We start from the raw sequence: 17,224 nt of genomic DNA on the forward strand, positions 1-17,224 counted from the left end.
GGAGCCCTAAATTGGGAGAATTGCCAGGTTATGCTGGAAAGGGTCCACGGGTTATGCCGGGAAGATTCATCGGGTTATGCCGGAAAAGAGGTCCCTGGGTTATGCCAGGGAGGTCCACGGGTTATGCCGGAAAATTCAAAGAGGTCCCTAGGTTATGCCAGGGAGGTCCACGAGTTATGCCGGGGAAGTCATCGGGTTATGCCGGGAAAGGAAAAGAGTACTCGGGTTATGCCGGGGAAGTCATCGGGTTATACCGGAAAAGGAAAAGAGGTTCCTGGGTTATGCCAGGGAGGTCCACGGGTTTTGTCGGGGAAGTCATCCGGTTATGCCGGAAAAGGAAAAGAGTCCTTGAGTTATGTCGGGGAAGTCATCGGGTTATGCCGGAAAAAGGAGAGAGTCCTCGGGTTATGCCGGGGAAGTCATCGGGTTATGTCGGGAAAGGAAAAGAGTTCTCGGGTTATGCCGGGGAAATCATCGGGTTATGCCGAAAAAGGGAAAGAGGTCCCTGGGTTATGCCAGGGAGGTCCACGGGTTATGCCGGGAAAGGGACAGAGTCCTCGGGTTATGCCGGGGAAGTCATCGGGTTATGCCGGAAAAGGGAGAAAGTCCTCGGGTTATGCCGGGGAAATTATCGGGTTATACCGAAAAAGGGAAAGAGGTCCCTGGGTTATGCCAGGGAGGTCCACGGGTTATGCCGGGAAATTCAAAGAGGTTCTTGGGTTATGCCAGGGAAATCATCGGGTTATGCCGAAAAAAGGAAAGAGGTCCCTGGGTTATGCCAGGGAGGTCCACGGGTTATGTGTATGCCCTTTTATTTATCAAAATGTATGAAAGAATTCTGGGTAAACTTCCTTTTGGTCGTTTTCTTGCTGCAAAGCTGTTTCAACGCTCGTGCACTTCATTTCTTTTTTGGGCTACACCTGCTTCTTGCACGGTTGCTTTGGATCGCACCTGTCTCAATTTTCCTAAACAAAGAAAAATTGTCAGTTTGAAATTGTGGTCGGTTTTGTGGCCTTCATTGTTTTTCTTGGTCCCAAGCTTCATTTCTGTTTTGAGAAAATTCGCCATTGATTGGCTTCCAAGGCAACCTCCTTTCAAACTGATAAGACTCAATATTTCAGGATTTCACGCTGATTTGTGCGTGTACGGCTCTGTTTCTTCCGTCTCACTCTGCTTAGGGATTTTGAGGTAATCAAACGCCATGATCAGTCGGGATTGGACTGACGCATCACTGAGGCCGGGTATGTTCTCCACCTCTTGCCAAACAGAGCCCTGTGAAACCGGTCCTGCCACCTTTCTTTCTAGCATGTTTTGGGGCTTAGGGTTAAACCGAAAAGGAATCCAAAGAAAAGTAAACAAAGAACGAGAAAAAAAATGATTTTTTTTAAAAAAAAGAAGCGTCTTTTTTGGGAAAAGAAAGACTTATCTTGGTCCATGCTGGCTTTAAATTGACATAACCTGCTTTTTGGACTGGATGCCTGACTCTCACGAACCTACATTTTCTCACGAACCAAACGGATCTATGTTTCCAAACCAGGGAACCTTGCCAGAACCTTCTGTGGTGAAATCCTCTTTCGGCCGACAGCGCTCTTTGCGAGTTTTCGCTAGCCGACCTCTCTCATTTCTTTTCTCACCGTCGCCTTATAGTGCTCGTCATGAGTTTTCACTAACAAGACTCTCTCATTTTGATTTCTCTGCTCGTCATCGCCTTATGGTGCCCATAGGTTTTCACCAATAAGACTCTCTCATTTTGATTCTCTCATCCTGACTGTGTCGGATCTGAGCAACTGCGCCTTTTTGATTTTGAAGAAACTTTTGCCGATTGATCAGAAGGACTTGTAACATGTTTGGGGTCAAAAGAACTTGGATCGAATTACAACTTTGGAACCATCCAGGCGGGATTATCGCCGAATTATTATAATGTCTGCCCCAGTTTAACTTTTTTAGGGAGAATTATATTTTGGTTTTGGTGTGACTGAACCCCATAGAGAGGTTGCCTACGTATCCTTTCGGAATCAAGTCAAACGTAGTTCAAGAAATTTTGGTTTTTTTTTTAGAACTTCACTTCCGGGTTCCAAAGAGGGTAATGAAAGAAAGGTAAATGGCTCAAAGGGTTAGCAAAGGATTTGAGTGTTTGGGTAGCGGGAATGAAAGCCTTCGTCCTCTCAAATGTGCAAAAACATCGTCAGAGCAAGTTCAAACATAGTATCTTTTTACTGCATCTGCATTCACGGCTGTGTCGGGATCTTTTCCTTCAATATCACCTAGATATAATGCTCCCCTGGGCAATATCTTCCTGATGATGTATGGACCTTTCCAATTAGGAGCAAATTTTCCTTTCGCTTCCTGGTGATGTGGAAGAATGCGCCTTAACACCAGTTGACCTACTTCAAAATTCCTGGGTCGCACTTTCTTGTTGTAAGCACGGGCCATTCTTTGTTGGTACAACTGCCCGTGACAAACCGCAGCGATTCGCTTTTCATCGATCAGCGTTAACTGTTCCAAATGGGTTTTGACCCACTCACTGTCTTCAATTTTAGCTTCAACAATGATCCGGAGAGAAGGGATTTCTACCTCTGCCGGTATTACAGCCTCGGTCCCGTAAACCAACAAGTATGGGGTTGCCCCTACTGAGGTGCGTACTGTAGTGCGATATCCAAGCAGGGCAAAAGGTAACTGCTCATGCCATTGTCTGGAACTCTGGGTTGTCTTCCTTAAAATCTTTTTGATGTTTTTGTTCGCTGCTTCAACAGCACCGTTGGCTTTGGGCCGATAAGGAGTGGAATTCCTATGCGTTATTTTGAATTGTTCACACACATCCTCCATCAAATGACTATTCAGGTTTGCTGCATTATCTGTGATTATAGTTGCAGGAATACCGAAACGACAGATAAGATTTGAATGTATGGAATCCACCACGGCTTTCTTAGTGACTGATTTGAGAGTGACAGTCTCGACCCATTTTGTGAAGTAGTCGATAGCGACCAATATGAATCTGTGTCCATTTGAAGCTTTGGGCTCAATCGGACCAATGACATCCATACCCCAGGCAACAAATGGCCAAGGGGTAGACATGGGATGCAGTTCTGTGGGAGGTGCGTGAATCAGATCTCCATGCACCTGACACTGATGGCACTTTCGAACGAAGCTGAAACGGTCCTTTTCCATGGTCATCCAGTAATATCCGACCCGCAAGATTTTCTTTGCCAAAACGTACCCGTTCATATGAGGTCCACACACCCCTGCATGTACTTCATGCATGATCCTGCCTGCTTCTTCGGCGTTAACACATCTTAATAAGTTGATATCAGGGGTTCTTTTATACAATATCTCACCGCTCAAAAAGAATCCACTTGCCTGCCGCCTAATAGTTCTCTTCTGATCTCCAGTAGCATGTTCGGGGTATTCTTGTGTTTTCAAGAACCTCTTAACATCCTGGTACCATGGCTGGATACTTGGTCCTGCTTCGATGGCGTTGCAGTAACCATGTCTTTCCCTGATTTGGATTTCCAAGGGATCGATGTGGGCGTTGCCTGGATAAGGTAACATTGAAGCTAAAGTGGCAAGTGCATCGGCTAATTCATTGTGACATCGCGGGATATACCTGAACTCTACTGATCTGAACCGCTTGCTGAGATCCTCTACGTGCTGCCGATAAGGAATAAGCTTGACATCTCGAGTTTCCCATTCACCCTGGGCTTGCCGGATAATCAAATCAGAATCCCCCATAATCAACAAATCCCCAACATCTTGATCAATCGCCATATTCGTGCCCATGATGCAGGCTTCATATTCAGCTGTATTGTTCGTGCAAAAGAAACGAAGCCTAGCTGTAGCCGGATAATGTTGACTAGAAGGTGAGATCAAGATTGCCCCTATTCCTACACCTTTGGCATTTACGGCCCCATCAAAGAACATCTTCCAAACGTGAGCATTTTCCGAGACCACTTCTATGGTACTTATTTCTTCATCTGGAAAATAAGTACTCAATGGCTGGTATTCCTCATCAACCGGATTTTCGGCCAAATGATCTGCCAATGCCTGGGCTTTCATTGCCGTACGGGTGGCATAGACTATGTCAAATTCAGTAAGCAAGATTTGCCACTTGGCCAGTCTTCCAGTAGGCATTGGTTTCTGAAATATATACTTCAAAGGATCCAGCCTGCTTATGAGGTAAGTAGTGTGAGTTTGAAGATAATGTCTCAATTTTTGGGCAACCCACGTTAAAGCACAACACGTTCTTTCCAGCAGAGTGTACTTGGCCTCGTAGCCGGTAAATTTCTTGCTCAAGTAGTAGATCGCCTGCTCCTTCTTTCCGGTTATGTCATGTTGTCCGAGGACGCAACCGAAAGAATTTTCCAAGACTGTCAGATATAAGAACAGGGGTCTCTCTGGCTCTGGCGGGACCAAAACTAGGGGATTTAAAAGATATTCTTTGATCTTGTCAAAGGCTTCTTGACATTCAGCCGTCCATTTGATCACTGCATCCTTCCTTAATAGCTTAAATATAGGCTCACACGTGCTAGTTAGTTGGGCAATGAATCGACTGATATAGTTTAACCTGCCCAACAGACTCATCACGTCTTTCTTCGTTCTTGGGGGATGTAGATCTCTGATAGATTTTATCTTTGTTGGATCTAACTCTATACCTCTCCTGCTTACTATGAAACCCAAAAGCTTGCCTGATGGGACTCCGAAGGCGCATTTGGCCGGGTTCAGCTTCAAGTCGTACTTTCTCAGTCTCTCGAAGAATTTCCTCAAGTCTTGGATATGATTGTCTCGAGTCCTGGACTTGATTATCACGTCATCCACATACACCTCTATTTCTTGATGCATCATGTCATGAAAAATAGCAGTCATGGCTCTCATGTAAGTTGCTCCAGCATTCTTCAGACCGAATGGCATAACCCGATAACAGTAAGTGCCCCATGGTGTAGTGAATGCAGTCTTCTCAGCGTCTTCTTCATCCATCAACACCTGATGATATCCAACGTAACAATCTACGAAAGACTGGATCTCATGTTTGGCGCAATTATCAACAAGGATGTGGATGTTGGGCAATGGAAAATTGTCTTTGGAACTCGCTCTGTTCAAATCTCGATAATCCACACAGACCCGAGTTTTCCCATCTTTTTTCGGCACTGGAACTACATTCGCTAACCACGTGGTGTACTGGATTACCCGAATTACTCCCGTTTTCAGCTGCTTGGTGATTTATTCTTTAATCTTGTCACTGACATCAGTTTTGAACTTTCTCTGCTTTTGTTGAACTGGAGGATAATCAGGGTGAATTGGCAATTTATGCACCACTAGATCAACGCTTAATCCTGGCATGTCATCATATGACCAAGCAAACACATCTTTAAATTCAACAAGGAGTTGAACTATCGCGTCTCGCGTTTTCTCGTCCGTGTGAATGCTTATTTTGGTCTCTCGGATTTCCTCAGGAGTTCCCAAATTAACTGGTTCGGTGTCATTCAGATTCGGCTTAGGTTTGTTCTCAAAGTGTTCCAATTCTCGATTTATTTCCTTAAAAGCCTCTTCTTCATCGTATTCCATTTCTTGGTTCATTATTTCGCAGCTAGACTGCATGTTTGGATCTGGGCATGAAGTCCGCAAGCATGTCATGTTATTTAAAGCCGCATTATTAGAACTGAAAGAAATAAAACAGAAAAAATAAAAAAAAATCAGAGAGAATAAATAAGATAAAAGATGAAATATTTATTTCATTTCATTGAATTTTGAAGATAATAGGGTTTACATCAGAATTTAAGGACAGGAAACTAAAAGGAAATCATTCGAGTTGCACCCCAAAATAACTCGTGATGCAGAAAAGGTGGCAAGACTGGTCTACCAGGATTCCCGCTTGATCGGAAACAGAGTAGCCTTCCAGTTTTGCAATTTGGCATTGGGCCCCATGTAAAGCACCTCAGCGGTGCTCGAGCCTTCTCCTGGCTGAACCATATGGGTTTCGTACATCATTTGCCTCATAACCTCACAGATTTCTTCAATTTCCTCGGCCGTGAAGGTCTCATCCTCTCTTTCTTCATTGTACTTGGGTTTGACGAATGTTCTGTAAAGATGGGGAATTGGCTGAGATAATACCCAACCATTGCTCTTCCGTTGATTTGCCCACATTACGTCAGCTTTTTCGGCGTAAAAACCAACACCGAAGAACTTTTTGGCGGCAGGTAATGTGATAGGTTCGGTGATACCTTGTAATGATGCCCCGAGTCCCTTTCCCAGTTTATAACCATGCTTGATCATTTCCTTGGCAACCATAACTGACGCTTTTGAGAGAAATGGTTGAGGGTAGGGGCTTCCTTCTTCGCATTGGTCTGCGACCACAACCCCGAAAACTTGATAGACTATTTGTTCACTACCCTCCTTAGCTTCGAGGCATGGAACCGACGGGTCTCGATAAATTGAATGCTCATCCTCTCCGTGGACTATAATCTCTTGATTTTCATGTACAAATTTTACCATCTGGTGGAGAGTAGAAGGTATGGCTTCCGTCGCATGAATCCAGGGCCTTCCTAGAAGGAAATTGTAAGAAGTATCCATATCTAGGACCTGAAAGGTCACCTCAAAATCCACAGGTTCAATAGTCAAAATCAAATCGATCTCGCCTAGGGTATCCCTTTTGATGCCGTCAAAGGCACGAACACATACCCTGTTGGGCCTGATTCTCCCTGTCTCGATCTCCATTCTTTGCAGAGTCGAAAGGGGACAGATATTCACTCCGGACCCGCCATCCAGCATGACCCTCTTGACATAGTACCCTTCACATTTAACTATTAGGTGGAGGGCCTTGTTGTGAGCGGCCCCTTCCGGGGGCAGATCATTTTTGCTGAAGGAAATTTGATTGATCATGAAAAATCTTTCTGCCATCCTCTCTACCTGTTCCACGGTAGTTTCAATTGGGACGTAAGCTTCATTGAGGGTCTTGATCAATACTTTTTGATGCTCAGTTGAATTCATCAATAGCGACCACAACGAGACCTGAGCGGGAGAGTTTCGGAGTTGATCAATTATCTCGTAGTCTGCAGTTTTCATTTTCCTGAAAAACTCTTCAGCTTCCTCGGCGCTAACCGGTTTCTTGAGTGGTAAACGCTTCTTTGTAGAATCATTCAACTCCTCCAGGTTGAGGTATTTCTCAGTTGGGTTAGTTTCATTCACTTCTCCCAGGATTTCTTTTCCTTTGTAGGTTACTACCGCCTTGTTATAATTCCATGGGACGGTAGTAGGATCCGTCATGGGCCTCTGCGGCGCGCGTCCAATAATCACGGGCTCATTCAGCCTTGGTGAAATTATTGGCCCCCGTTCCGCATAGGTCCCTTTGGGCACATACATCTTAGATCCTTTGTTCAGCTCAAACCTTCTTGGAGGGCTCAATGTCACTTGTCCTTTCTTCGAACCTCGGGGGACATAAAGGATAGTATATTTCGAGGGTACTACCTCAATTTTTGTTTCCACTGCTTTTTCTGTGTTTTGAGGGGGGTTTTACTCTTCTTGTCCACCTTTTCTTGCTTTGCATACATCTTAGGCTCTTTCTCAATGTCGGTGATTGCAATGATGGCTTTCAAGACAGGATCAAACTCTTTATCTTCGCAGATCATCCCAATAATCGGTCCATTGTTGTGAGCCGGTAACGGATTGTTGGTCACATTAGGAATGTCTTCGTCCTTTAACACTATTCGCTTTTGTTCTATGAGGTTTTCAACAACCCTTTTCAAAGTCCAACAGCTCTCAGTGTCATGTCCTTCCACTCCAGAATGATAGGCACATCGGGCACCAGGTTGGTAAGAGGGTGACTCTGGGTTTTGCCTATTTGGGGGTACGGGTTGTAACAAACCCATTTGGACCAATTTGGGGAAAAGGTTGGAATATGATTCACCAATAGGTGTGAAGTCCATTTTCCTGGGCGGCTCTCGAGTGCGGGCGTTGTAGGGGAGATTATTTTGTGGAGGTCGGGGATTATACTGAGCTTGGTGAGGAGGTTGATTTCTTGGAAATTGAGCTCGTTTTTGGTGAAATTGTTGTTGTGGCCTAATATATGGTTGTGCATTCATTACTGTGTAGGGCTGAAGGTTCATAGCATAGGCCGCATCTTGATGGGGGTAGTAGTGTTGCGGGGGTCTTTCAGAGAAATGAAATCTGGACGGATGGGGTTTTCTTACACTCGAAGTTGCCATTGTTGCTTCTTCCTTCTTCTTTCGGTTTGCTCCTCCTCCAGACCCGCCTTGGATTGCTTGGGAGGTGGCCCTTATAGCAGACTGACTCAAGATTCGCCCTGTTTTTAAACCATTTTCCACCATTTCACCGATTTTGATGGCTTCAGCAAACGGCTTTCCCATTGCAGACATCATGTTTTGATAATAATCAGCCTCTTGAGCTTGAAGGAAAACGCTGACCATTTCTGTTTCATCCATGGGAGGTTTGACTCTGGCTGCTTGTTCGCGCCATTTGACAGCATATTCTCGGAAGCTCTCCGAAGGCTTCTTCTTTAGGTTTGACAATGAATTCCTGTCGGGGGCAATGTCGATGTTATATTGAAACTGCCTGACAAAATCCCTAGCCAAGTCGTCCCAAATGTTCCAACGAGATACTTCCTGATCCGTATACCATTCAGAAGCAATGCCAGTCAAAGTTTCTCCAAAGTAAGCCATAAGAAGTTCTTCTTTTCCGCCCGCTCCCCGCAACTGGTTACAGTACCTTTTGAGGTGGGCTATGGGGTCCCCATGCCCGTCATATTTCTCAAACTTTGAGGTTTTGAAACCCAAGGGCAGATGTACGTGTGGGAACATGCACAGGTCAGCGTAAGATACGCTTTTTTGCCCGCTCAGACCCTGTATATTTTTGAGAGTTTGCTCCATGCTTCTCATTTTTCTGGTCATTTCCTCTTGTTCAGGCGTTTTCTCGGCTTTCTCCTGTCCTGCGATAAACTCGTACCGAGACGGCTGAGGGTAAGCATTGGTAGTGAACTGACTAGGTTCCAATGGAAGAGGTGGTGCTTGAAATGTGAAGGATGATGAATCGAAGTTAGGCCTGGGTAAGACAGGTTGTGCCGTGGATGAACAAGGTGGAGCAGTGAATATGTTTGAAACCGCTCCGGCAGCTAACACCTGGGGGCGAGACTCAGAAGGTGTTCCAGTAAAGTAGGTTGAGATGGTAGGAAATCCCAGTGGGGTATTTGGATAACTTGTGGGGATGTTGGAGGTCCCACTTGCCCTAGGAAAAAGCTCAGGGAATCCAGGGATCGCACTTGGTGGCTCTTTTCCATTGGCCCAGGCGTCCCACATTTCCATCATGCGGAGACGCAGAATCCTATTTTCCTCGACAGTTGCTGACTCAGAAGTTGGGATGACTGAGATTGAACTTTCCTCCGAAATAGGAATCGTTGGCAGAGGAATTTCAGAAGACATTTCGACACTTCCCTTTGACCTTGTGAAATATGTATGAGCAATTCCTCTTGATTTAGCGAAGGGTGGCTGAACGTTTCCTTTTGATCTCGTGAAGTATGTATGAGAGGCCAGATTACCACAAAACCAAACCACTTTTCTAGGAACCTGAATCTTATCAGCAAACATGACGGTTAGTTTAAAACAAATAACAGACAGGTAATCTCACATTGGGGTGTGATGCACCTATACAGTCAGGGGAGTTTCTACATGCTTGCAACAAAGACATGTGTCATTCCGGCTTCTCCTTAGGCTTTTTTTTATCACCATTTTTCTTTCTTTGTTTTTTTATTTTATTTTATTATTTGCAGTTAAAAATGTGACCGGATCCGATGAGGATTGCCTACGTATCACGATGCTGTGTGAATCAGATCTTGCGTAGTTCGGAATAGGGGAGTGTAAAAGAAGCACACATTTTATTACTTGAAGCAATCTATTACAACCAACATTTGAAAAAGGGGAAAATAAACAAACCTTGAAAACAAATACAGACTCAAACAAACTAATGCACCCTGATGCAAAAAGACGGACAGAAGATGCTAAGATACAGACTCGACCTATGAATACATCAAGGTTTCGAGAATTGACGCCTGCGTGGCATCGTTCGGCCTCGCCGCAGTCTTAGGTGTGAGATCCCTTTCAAGTTGTTCTAGCTCATGCATGGTTTGCTTGACATACACCATCACTGCCGAGAGAACGGTAATGGTGGTCATGTTTTCACACCGTAGACATCTTCTGATGATAGCATGGGCAATGGTCCTGATCTTATACGTGGTTCGCCTCTTCTCTTTGAGTAAGTGCTCTATTTGATCATTACGGGCTGTCATAACCCGAGAATCCTGGAGGCATTGATTTTGCCACTGCCGAATTTCTACTTCCATCTGGGCTAAAAGCTTGCGGCAATGTCTATTTTCAACTTCTAGGGTTCGGGTTTGCTCAAACGCTCTGTCCACCTTTTCCTTCAAATTGGCAATGGTTCGCTCGTGATCCCTTTCCAACTGCTGTAAGTGCCGATTACGTTTTTCTGTCCTTCTTGCCCAGTGTGCCTCGAGCCCCGCTATGGTATTTTCTGACTTAGTCCGGCGCTCCCCAATTTTCGTCCTTAGAGCTTTTATCAATCGTTCATCCGACCGACTCCTTTGTTGGTTATCAGCATCTAACCTCATTTGTTTTATCTGGGCCTTGAGCATCTCGTTTTCCTGAGCCAACCTGTTCTTTTCTCCCAGATCGGTAGCAACTTGCACGTTGTGCTCATATTTTAGACCTTCCACTTGTTGCTTCAACTTGCTGATTTCGGTACGATAACCTCTTTCTTTTGCCAACCAATCCCACTGCTTTTGCGATGACTCGGCGAAATTTAAGATGTGGGGTCTTTTAGCCGGCCTTTCGTGTTCGAGTTCTCTTCTGTACCATGCAAGGTAACCTGGCGCCATTTCACTTTTGGCCCGATCCTGCACACAAGTATCTGCTTTCAAATATTGACATTCATTCCAGATCTGGCGGATTTTTGCTTCAGGAAATTGTCCGTCAGGGCTTATCTCAATTGTTTGAGCACTAAGATCTTCCTCGTGTGGCACTATCTGATATCTTCCGAGTTGTCTCAAGACTCGGCAGGGCGCGTAAGGTTGAATGCTCTTAAGTCCCATCAGTAGGAAATGAGTTCTAGTTGCTGGCATATACATGATCTCATCAACAGGCAACCATCCCAGTGTCCACTGTATTTGGCTGGCAGTAAGAGCTTGAAAGAATGAAGTCCATGCCATAACTCCTTTGGGTAGACTGATCTCTTTGGTTCTCGTGTAAAACTCTTCTATGCAAGTCTTCTCCGAAGAAACATGGCTCAAAAATTCGGAACGATGGCAGAGATGTTCAGTCATCCATATTTGTAGCAGCAAGTTACAACCTTCGAAGAAATTCCCTCCGGCTTTGCAGGCTGTGAGAGCTCGAAAGATATCGGATACCACCATAGGCGCGAGAGTACTGTCATTTTGAGTGAGCAAAGTACTGACGACCCCGGATATTTTCAGATCAATATTCCCATCTTTCCTCGGAAATACCAGAAGGCCCAAAAATGTTATCATGAAAGCCACCCGTCTGTGCTTATCCCACTTCTGACGACTTCCTTTGCTGCATAGCTTGTTAATCGGATTGTTGAATCCTCCTACATGACCATACCTGTCGTATATGAAGCATGGATTACAGAAACCGGCGGCCAAATCTGGGTTATGGACCGTCCTGGGTATTTTTAGTGAGTCTAGAAATCGATGCACCGTGACAGCTCTTGGGGCAACCAGGTATCTTTGCCTTAATGGAAGTTCAGCATTTCCGATGTACCCAGCCATTTCCTCCAGAGTTGGGGTGAGTTCAAAATCGGAGAAGTGGAAAACATTGTGCGCTGGGTCCCAGTAAGTGACCAAAGCTCTTATGATATCTCCCCGAGGCTGGATTTCCAGTAAACCCGTGAGACCTTTCAGATATTTCTTGACTTCATCTTGTCCTTCAAGACCTAGATCATTCCACCATAGCCGTAACTTGACAGGGATTTTAGTCATTATCGAAAAGTGCTCATTTTGCATTGTGCTCATCCTGCACATTTATTAAGGTGACTTTAAGCAAAAATGACTTGACTAAAAAATATTTTGACTATATTCTTTCTAAAAAAGAAGATCAGATATTCGAACACAGCCTTTCAGCACTTTGGGGATGAAGATCTTAAGGCTGTGAGGGTCAACCGATCAAAAACTCTAAAAGACGACCGAAAGTGGCCGTTTTATGCAAAATCAACCTTCCGTCGTCCCTTGCGGGAATATTTGGCTATTTTTGACAAAACAATCACTTGATTTATTTATGACTCTTTAGTAGTAATGAGAACAACATGGGGAACATGGCCTCACAGAGCCTCAGGGACGAGGGTTCTAAGGCCGTTGGGCAATTTGGTCAAAAGAAATAAAAATGACCAATAATGGCCGTTTGTGCAAAGTCAGCCTTCCGGCGTCCCTTTGGGGAACATTCGGCTATCTTTGACGAAACGGCATCACCCGACTCATTCATGACGAAATTAAAATTCAAACATTTTGGCTATTTTGAAAAGAGGAGGTTGGACCCGATGAGGGTTGCCTACGTATCTCGCACCCTGCGAAAATCAAACCGGCGTAGTTCGGGCCGATCAGGCGTAGAGTAAAAATAAACTAAACCCCTTCTGACTACAATCTTTTAAAGGAAAGGAGAAAAAGTATTTTTCTGGATTTTTTTTTATATATATATATTTTTTTTTTAATTTTGTTTTGTTTTTTTTAAGGAAATATTTATGAATTTTAAACTTCTTTTCACCTTTTTTTTTTTGAAATTTAGAAAATCTTTTAAAGAGATACTACAAATGGGAACAATATATTTTTTTGAGTTTTGAATTTTTTTTCCCTTTTTTTTTACTTTTAAATAAATACCCGTTTTTGGATTTTGAAAGTGATTAAAAGGAATTTTTTTTTATATATGTTTTTTTTTATATATAAATCAAACTAAAAGACAAATTTTGTTTTTACCTTGTTTTTTTTTTAGAAAATTCCGGTGAGGTTTTGACACTACTTGGACATTGATTTTATCTTTTCCAAAATAAGTAATTATCTCCCTACGCTGCTATTTTTTTTTCCTTTTTTTTTGGATTTTTCTTTTTAGAAACCGGTCAGCACGCAGATCTGAAGAAAATAAATGCGCCAACAAACGGGATGCAGCAGGATGGTCTTTTCATTTCAGGTTGTCTGTCCTAGACGGACCCAACCCCTGTGTTGAGTCCCCTACGTCAAATGCAACATGATGCAAATAAACGTTCCTACTAGGGATCCAGCATGAAGTTTCGTTATACTAGGTTTATAACCTGGGTATATGTTCTAGACTGTGTACCCGAGCGGACAACTCGAGTCGAGGAGGGGGCTACGTACCGGGGACCCGCGAGATCGTCCGGCTTTGTAACTTGTCCGGCCTCTTTCTTATTTCAGGTATTGACACTAACAGAATAGGGAGTCTCGACCAGCGAGCTTCTCCCCGGAGGTAAGAAGAGAAGGGTTTCGGCACAGTTTATATACAGTTCAGATAATATCAAAGCGGTAAAAGACAACATTTAGCACGTTATGCAAAAACATGTAATAAAGATCAGATAATAAAGCCAAATATAACAATTATTCTAAGCTCGAATTCTTGAACCCTGAACCAGAGATTCTGGGTTCGTTCCCCAGCAAAGTCGCCAGAGCTGTCACACCTCCTTTTTGCACGCCCGCCCCGAAGGGTTGAATGTGTGAGGGAGTTTTTCCAATTTAAGTGACAATATTCGAAATGAGATTATTTATTTAATTCAGAGTCGCCACTTGGGAAAGGTTTGGCTTTTGGTGTCCCAAGTCACCGGTTTATCTTGAATCCCAAATCGAGGAAAATATTCGACTTTCCAAATGAAGTCTGCGAACCAGAAATTCTAAGTAAGGAATTCTGTTGACCCGAGGGAAGGTGTTAGGCACCCTCGAATCCCGTGGTTCTAGCACGGTCGCTTAAATTGTTATAATGGCTAGATATCTGATTTATTACATGTTATTACTTATGTGCTTTCATTAAGTTTAAAACCGCTTTTATTATTATTTATTTTTTATGGAATTGCAACATTGTAAAAATGCATTTCGAACCATGTCACAATCAATGCGCCCATGGTTGTTAATACATTCCGACTCCGTTGAGATTTGGATTTGGGTCACATAAATGCGCACCCGAATTTAAGAAGGTAAGATTATTAAAATGCACGCCTGAAGCAATTATCGTATTATTATTTCTGGGTAAGGCCGTGGAATTTTGCTAAACGGCTCATCCCGAAGTCTAAGTAATTTTAATTAAACATTTATCGAGGGCCCCGCAATTTGTGCGTTTTATTTGGCGAGGCTCATCTCATTTATTTTTATCACGATAATCCTAAAGTGCCTACATTTTCTATTAAAATTGTCTCTACAAAAATGAAAGAGAAAAGGTCTTAATTTATTTACATGCTTGAGTTATTATAGTTGAGTTTCGAATATGATTCGTAAATTCTGAAAAAATGATACAAGCAAGGCAGTCCGTTGCCAATACGGGCACAGGCTCACGTATTACTACCTAATTATATTATACTAGGCATGTTCTCAGTTTGTCAAATTAAAAAAAAAAACTTGGCAATCTAATTTTAATCCTAAAACAATTACATGCTGGAATTAACCAATATTATTTAACTAAACAATTTTCTTACAAGTTCCGAAATGGTCTATTCGTTTGATTTTTAACTTAGACGGAGTTACTACACCATTTATTTATTTACTTGGCAATCTAATTTTAATCTAAAACAATTACATGCTGGAATTAACCAATATTATTTAACTAAACAATTTTCTTACAAGTTCCGAAATGGTCTATTCGTTTGATTTTTAACTTAGACGGAGTTACTACACCATTTATTTATTTTTAAGCAATATATAGATAGTTCATCCGTTAAGCTATCGTTGGATGTTCCACTATATATACATTAAATAGCTACATGATTCCGATTTTTGTAAGCTAAATAATTTATATATACAAATAAAATTAAGAATATAATTCAAAATAAATTTAGAACTTCAATTCTTCATTTTTCGTATTCATGCTTCCTGTTTCAGTTTACAATAATCAGCGTGTCAGTTGTGTACCTGATATTGGAAGCAAAAGAAAAGTGAGAGATCAGCAGAAATTCAGTAGCATACAACAACAGCAATCCCAGCAACTAGTAACAACCAGCGACGAGAAACTTAGTGACAGATTTTAAAATCAAGACAAAATCCGGAAACAACAACAACCAACGGACAGAAGCAAAGGGAAACTTTTCAGATTTTTGAAAGACTAGTTAGTGTTTAACCCTTAATTTCTCAATCCGTATCTCAGAATATTTGGACTATATATCAGGTGTATATTCTTCTTCTTTTGAATTTCCAGAATGTTTTTTCCTTTTTGTTTTTCTAAAGTCTTAGTATTTTTTTTTTCGGAATTTTCTCTCTTAATTTTTTTTTTCTCTCCCTTAAATCTGATTCAAGACCTCCTTATATATCCCCCAACCCATAAATCTTTTAATCAATTAAAACCAACCCATTTTCTCTACCAAACTCATTATCTTCCCACTCATCCACATTACATTAAATAAATATATCACACCACCCCATTATATTTTGTCCCCCATGCCTAACATAAATAAATACAAGATTCCCCCACTAAATTTTGTCTTGTCCCCCTTTATATTAAACAACTATATCACAACCCACCCCATTTCATTTTGTCCCCCATGCTTCATATAAACAATTACAAAATGTACAATTCCTAAACTACCCCTCCGACCCTATTACAAATTACTATTTTACCCCCGAAAGTACTATAAATTACCAAACTACCCATCAGCTTATAACACATCAATTAATCAAACTTAACCAAAATATAGACAATATGATTAATTTCTAACAATGTTCAAACAACAAATTTCATGAACATGATTTCTTCAACATTTCAACAACAAATCACATGAACACAAATTGAACAACAAAGAACAACTAAAATTTGATTGAACAATATTTTAGCAACAAACAATCCTATTTTCGGATTCAACAACAACAACAAACAAGTATATTTTGATTTCTAAATTCAATAATATTGAACTTAAAATCAACTACTCTAACTTACAACAAACAATTCCTATCTTAAACTTAAACAAGATTATGAGACAAATTCAAGAAATAATCATAAATGATAAACAAGAAATCAAACTATACAAAATTCGGATTCAAGATCATCCAAACAAAGTATGAACATGAATGAATCTATTTTAACACAACAAACATGACGGATTAAAACGATTAAATCAATATATTATTTTCTGGAAAAATTCATAACAACATGAAACAAATTGAAGAAATAATTAATTAAATTTCAATTTGAATCTAACAAACATTAAACCAACAAATATTCACTTAAACAACAATACAAACATGAAATAAACATGAAAAACAATTAATTAATCTTTCATTTGAAATCTGAAAAATTAATTTAACAAACAACACATGAATATGAACTAAAAATTAATTCAAACGATAAACAAAACAAACATTTGCGGATTTTAGATTCGAAAATAACAAAACAAAAATACGAAAAAAAAATAAAACTCAAAAATCTACTAACCGGAGATGAGCAACGATGAATTCGATCGTATGGACTGTTTCGACGAACCTCAAACATGGGAATAAATCTGTCCGGACTCAACGACGAACTCAATGACGAACTCAACGACGAACTCACCTTTCTTGTAAACTTGAACGAACTCAAAACGATGCTCGACGACCTCGACTAAAACTCGACCGAACGAAAAGGTGGCAGCAGCTTCGTCTGAAGATACAACAGCTGGAAGTGTGCTTGGTTTGTTCGCGCGAAGAAGATGAGGGCAGCAACAGTAGTGTGAAGACAGCTTAGCCATGGTGATGTCCAAGCTCGAAGAGAACGAAACAGTAACGGAGGTCATTTGGCCATGGAAACGAATGGTCGACGAGGGTAATGACAACAGTGGCATGATGGGTCTGTTTGGTTCGAACTGGATGAAGAGCAGCTATTCGTCGAGGAGGAGGAAGGTGGTCGACGCAGCAAGCAGAAAACTCGAGCTTGAAGCAGCGTCAATGGCGTGAAGGCAGCTTGGCCATGGCGATGCTTGAGCTTTGAAGAAGACGAAACGAGGCAGCAACTCGTCG

The 17,224-nt window shown here is 41.9% G+C and overlaps 1 protein-coding gene across 1 annotated transcript; it reads right to left on the reverse strand.

Annotated features, from left to right (window-relative positions):
• Nucleotides 1–2,196: 2,196 nt before the first annotated feature.
• On the reverse strand, nt 2,197–3,765 carry LOC138876971 (uncharacterized). The gene is made up of 2 exons (XM_070156274.1): nt 3,218–3,765; nt 2,197–2,296 (listed from the first exon to the last, which is right to left on the reverse strand). Exons 1-2 carry the CDS (start codon nt 3,763–3,765, stop codon nt 2,197–2,199), a joined length of 648 nt encoding a protein of 215 aa, XP_070012375.1.
• Between the last annotated feature and the right edge of the window lie 13,459 nt (nt 3,766–17,224).

The sequence above is a fragment of the Nicotiana sylvestris genome, chromosome 1, assembly GCF_000393655.2.
Source record: "Nicotiana sylvestris chromosome 1, ASM39365v2, whole genome shotgun sequence".
Taxonomy (NCBI): Eukaryota; Viridiplantae; Streptophyta; class Magnoliopsida; order Solanales; family Solanaceae; genus Nicotiana; species Nicotiana sylvestris.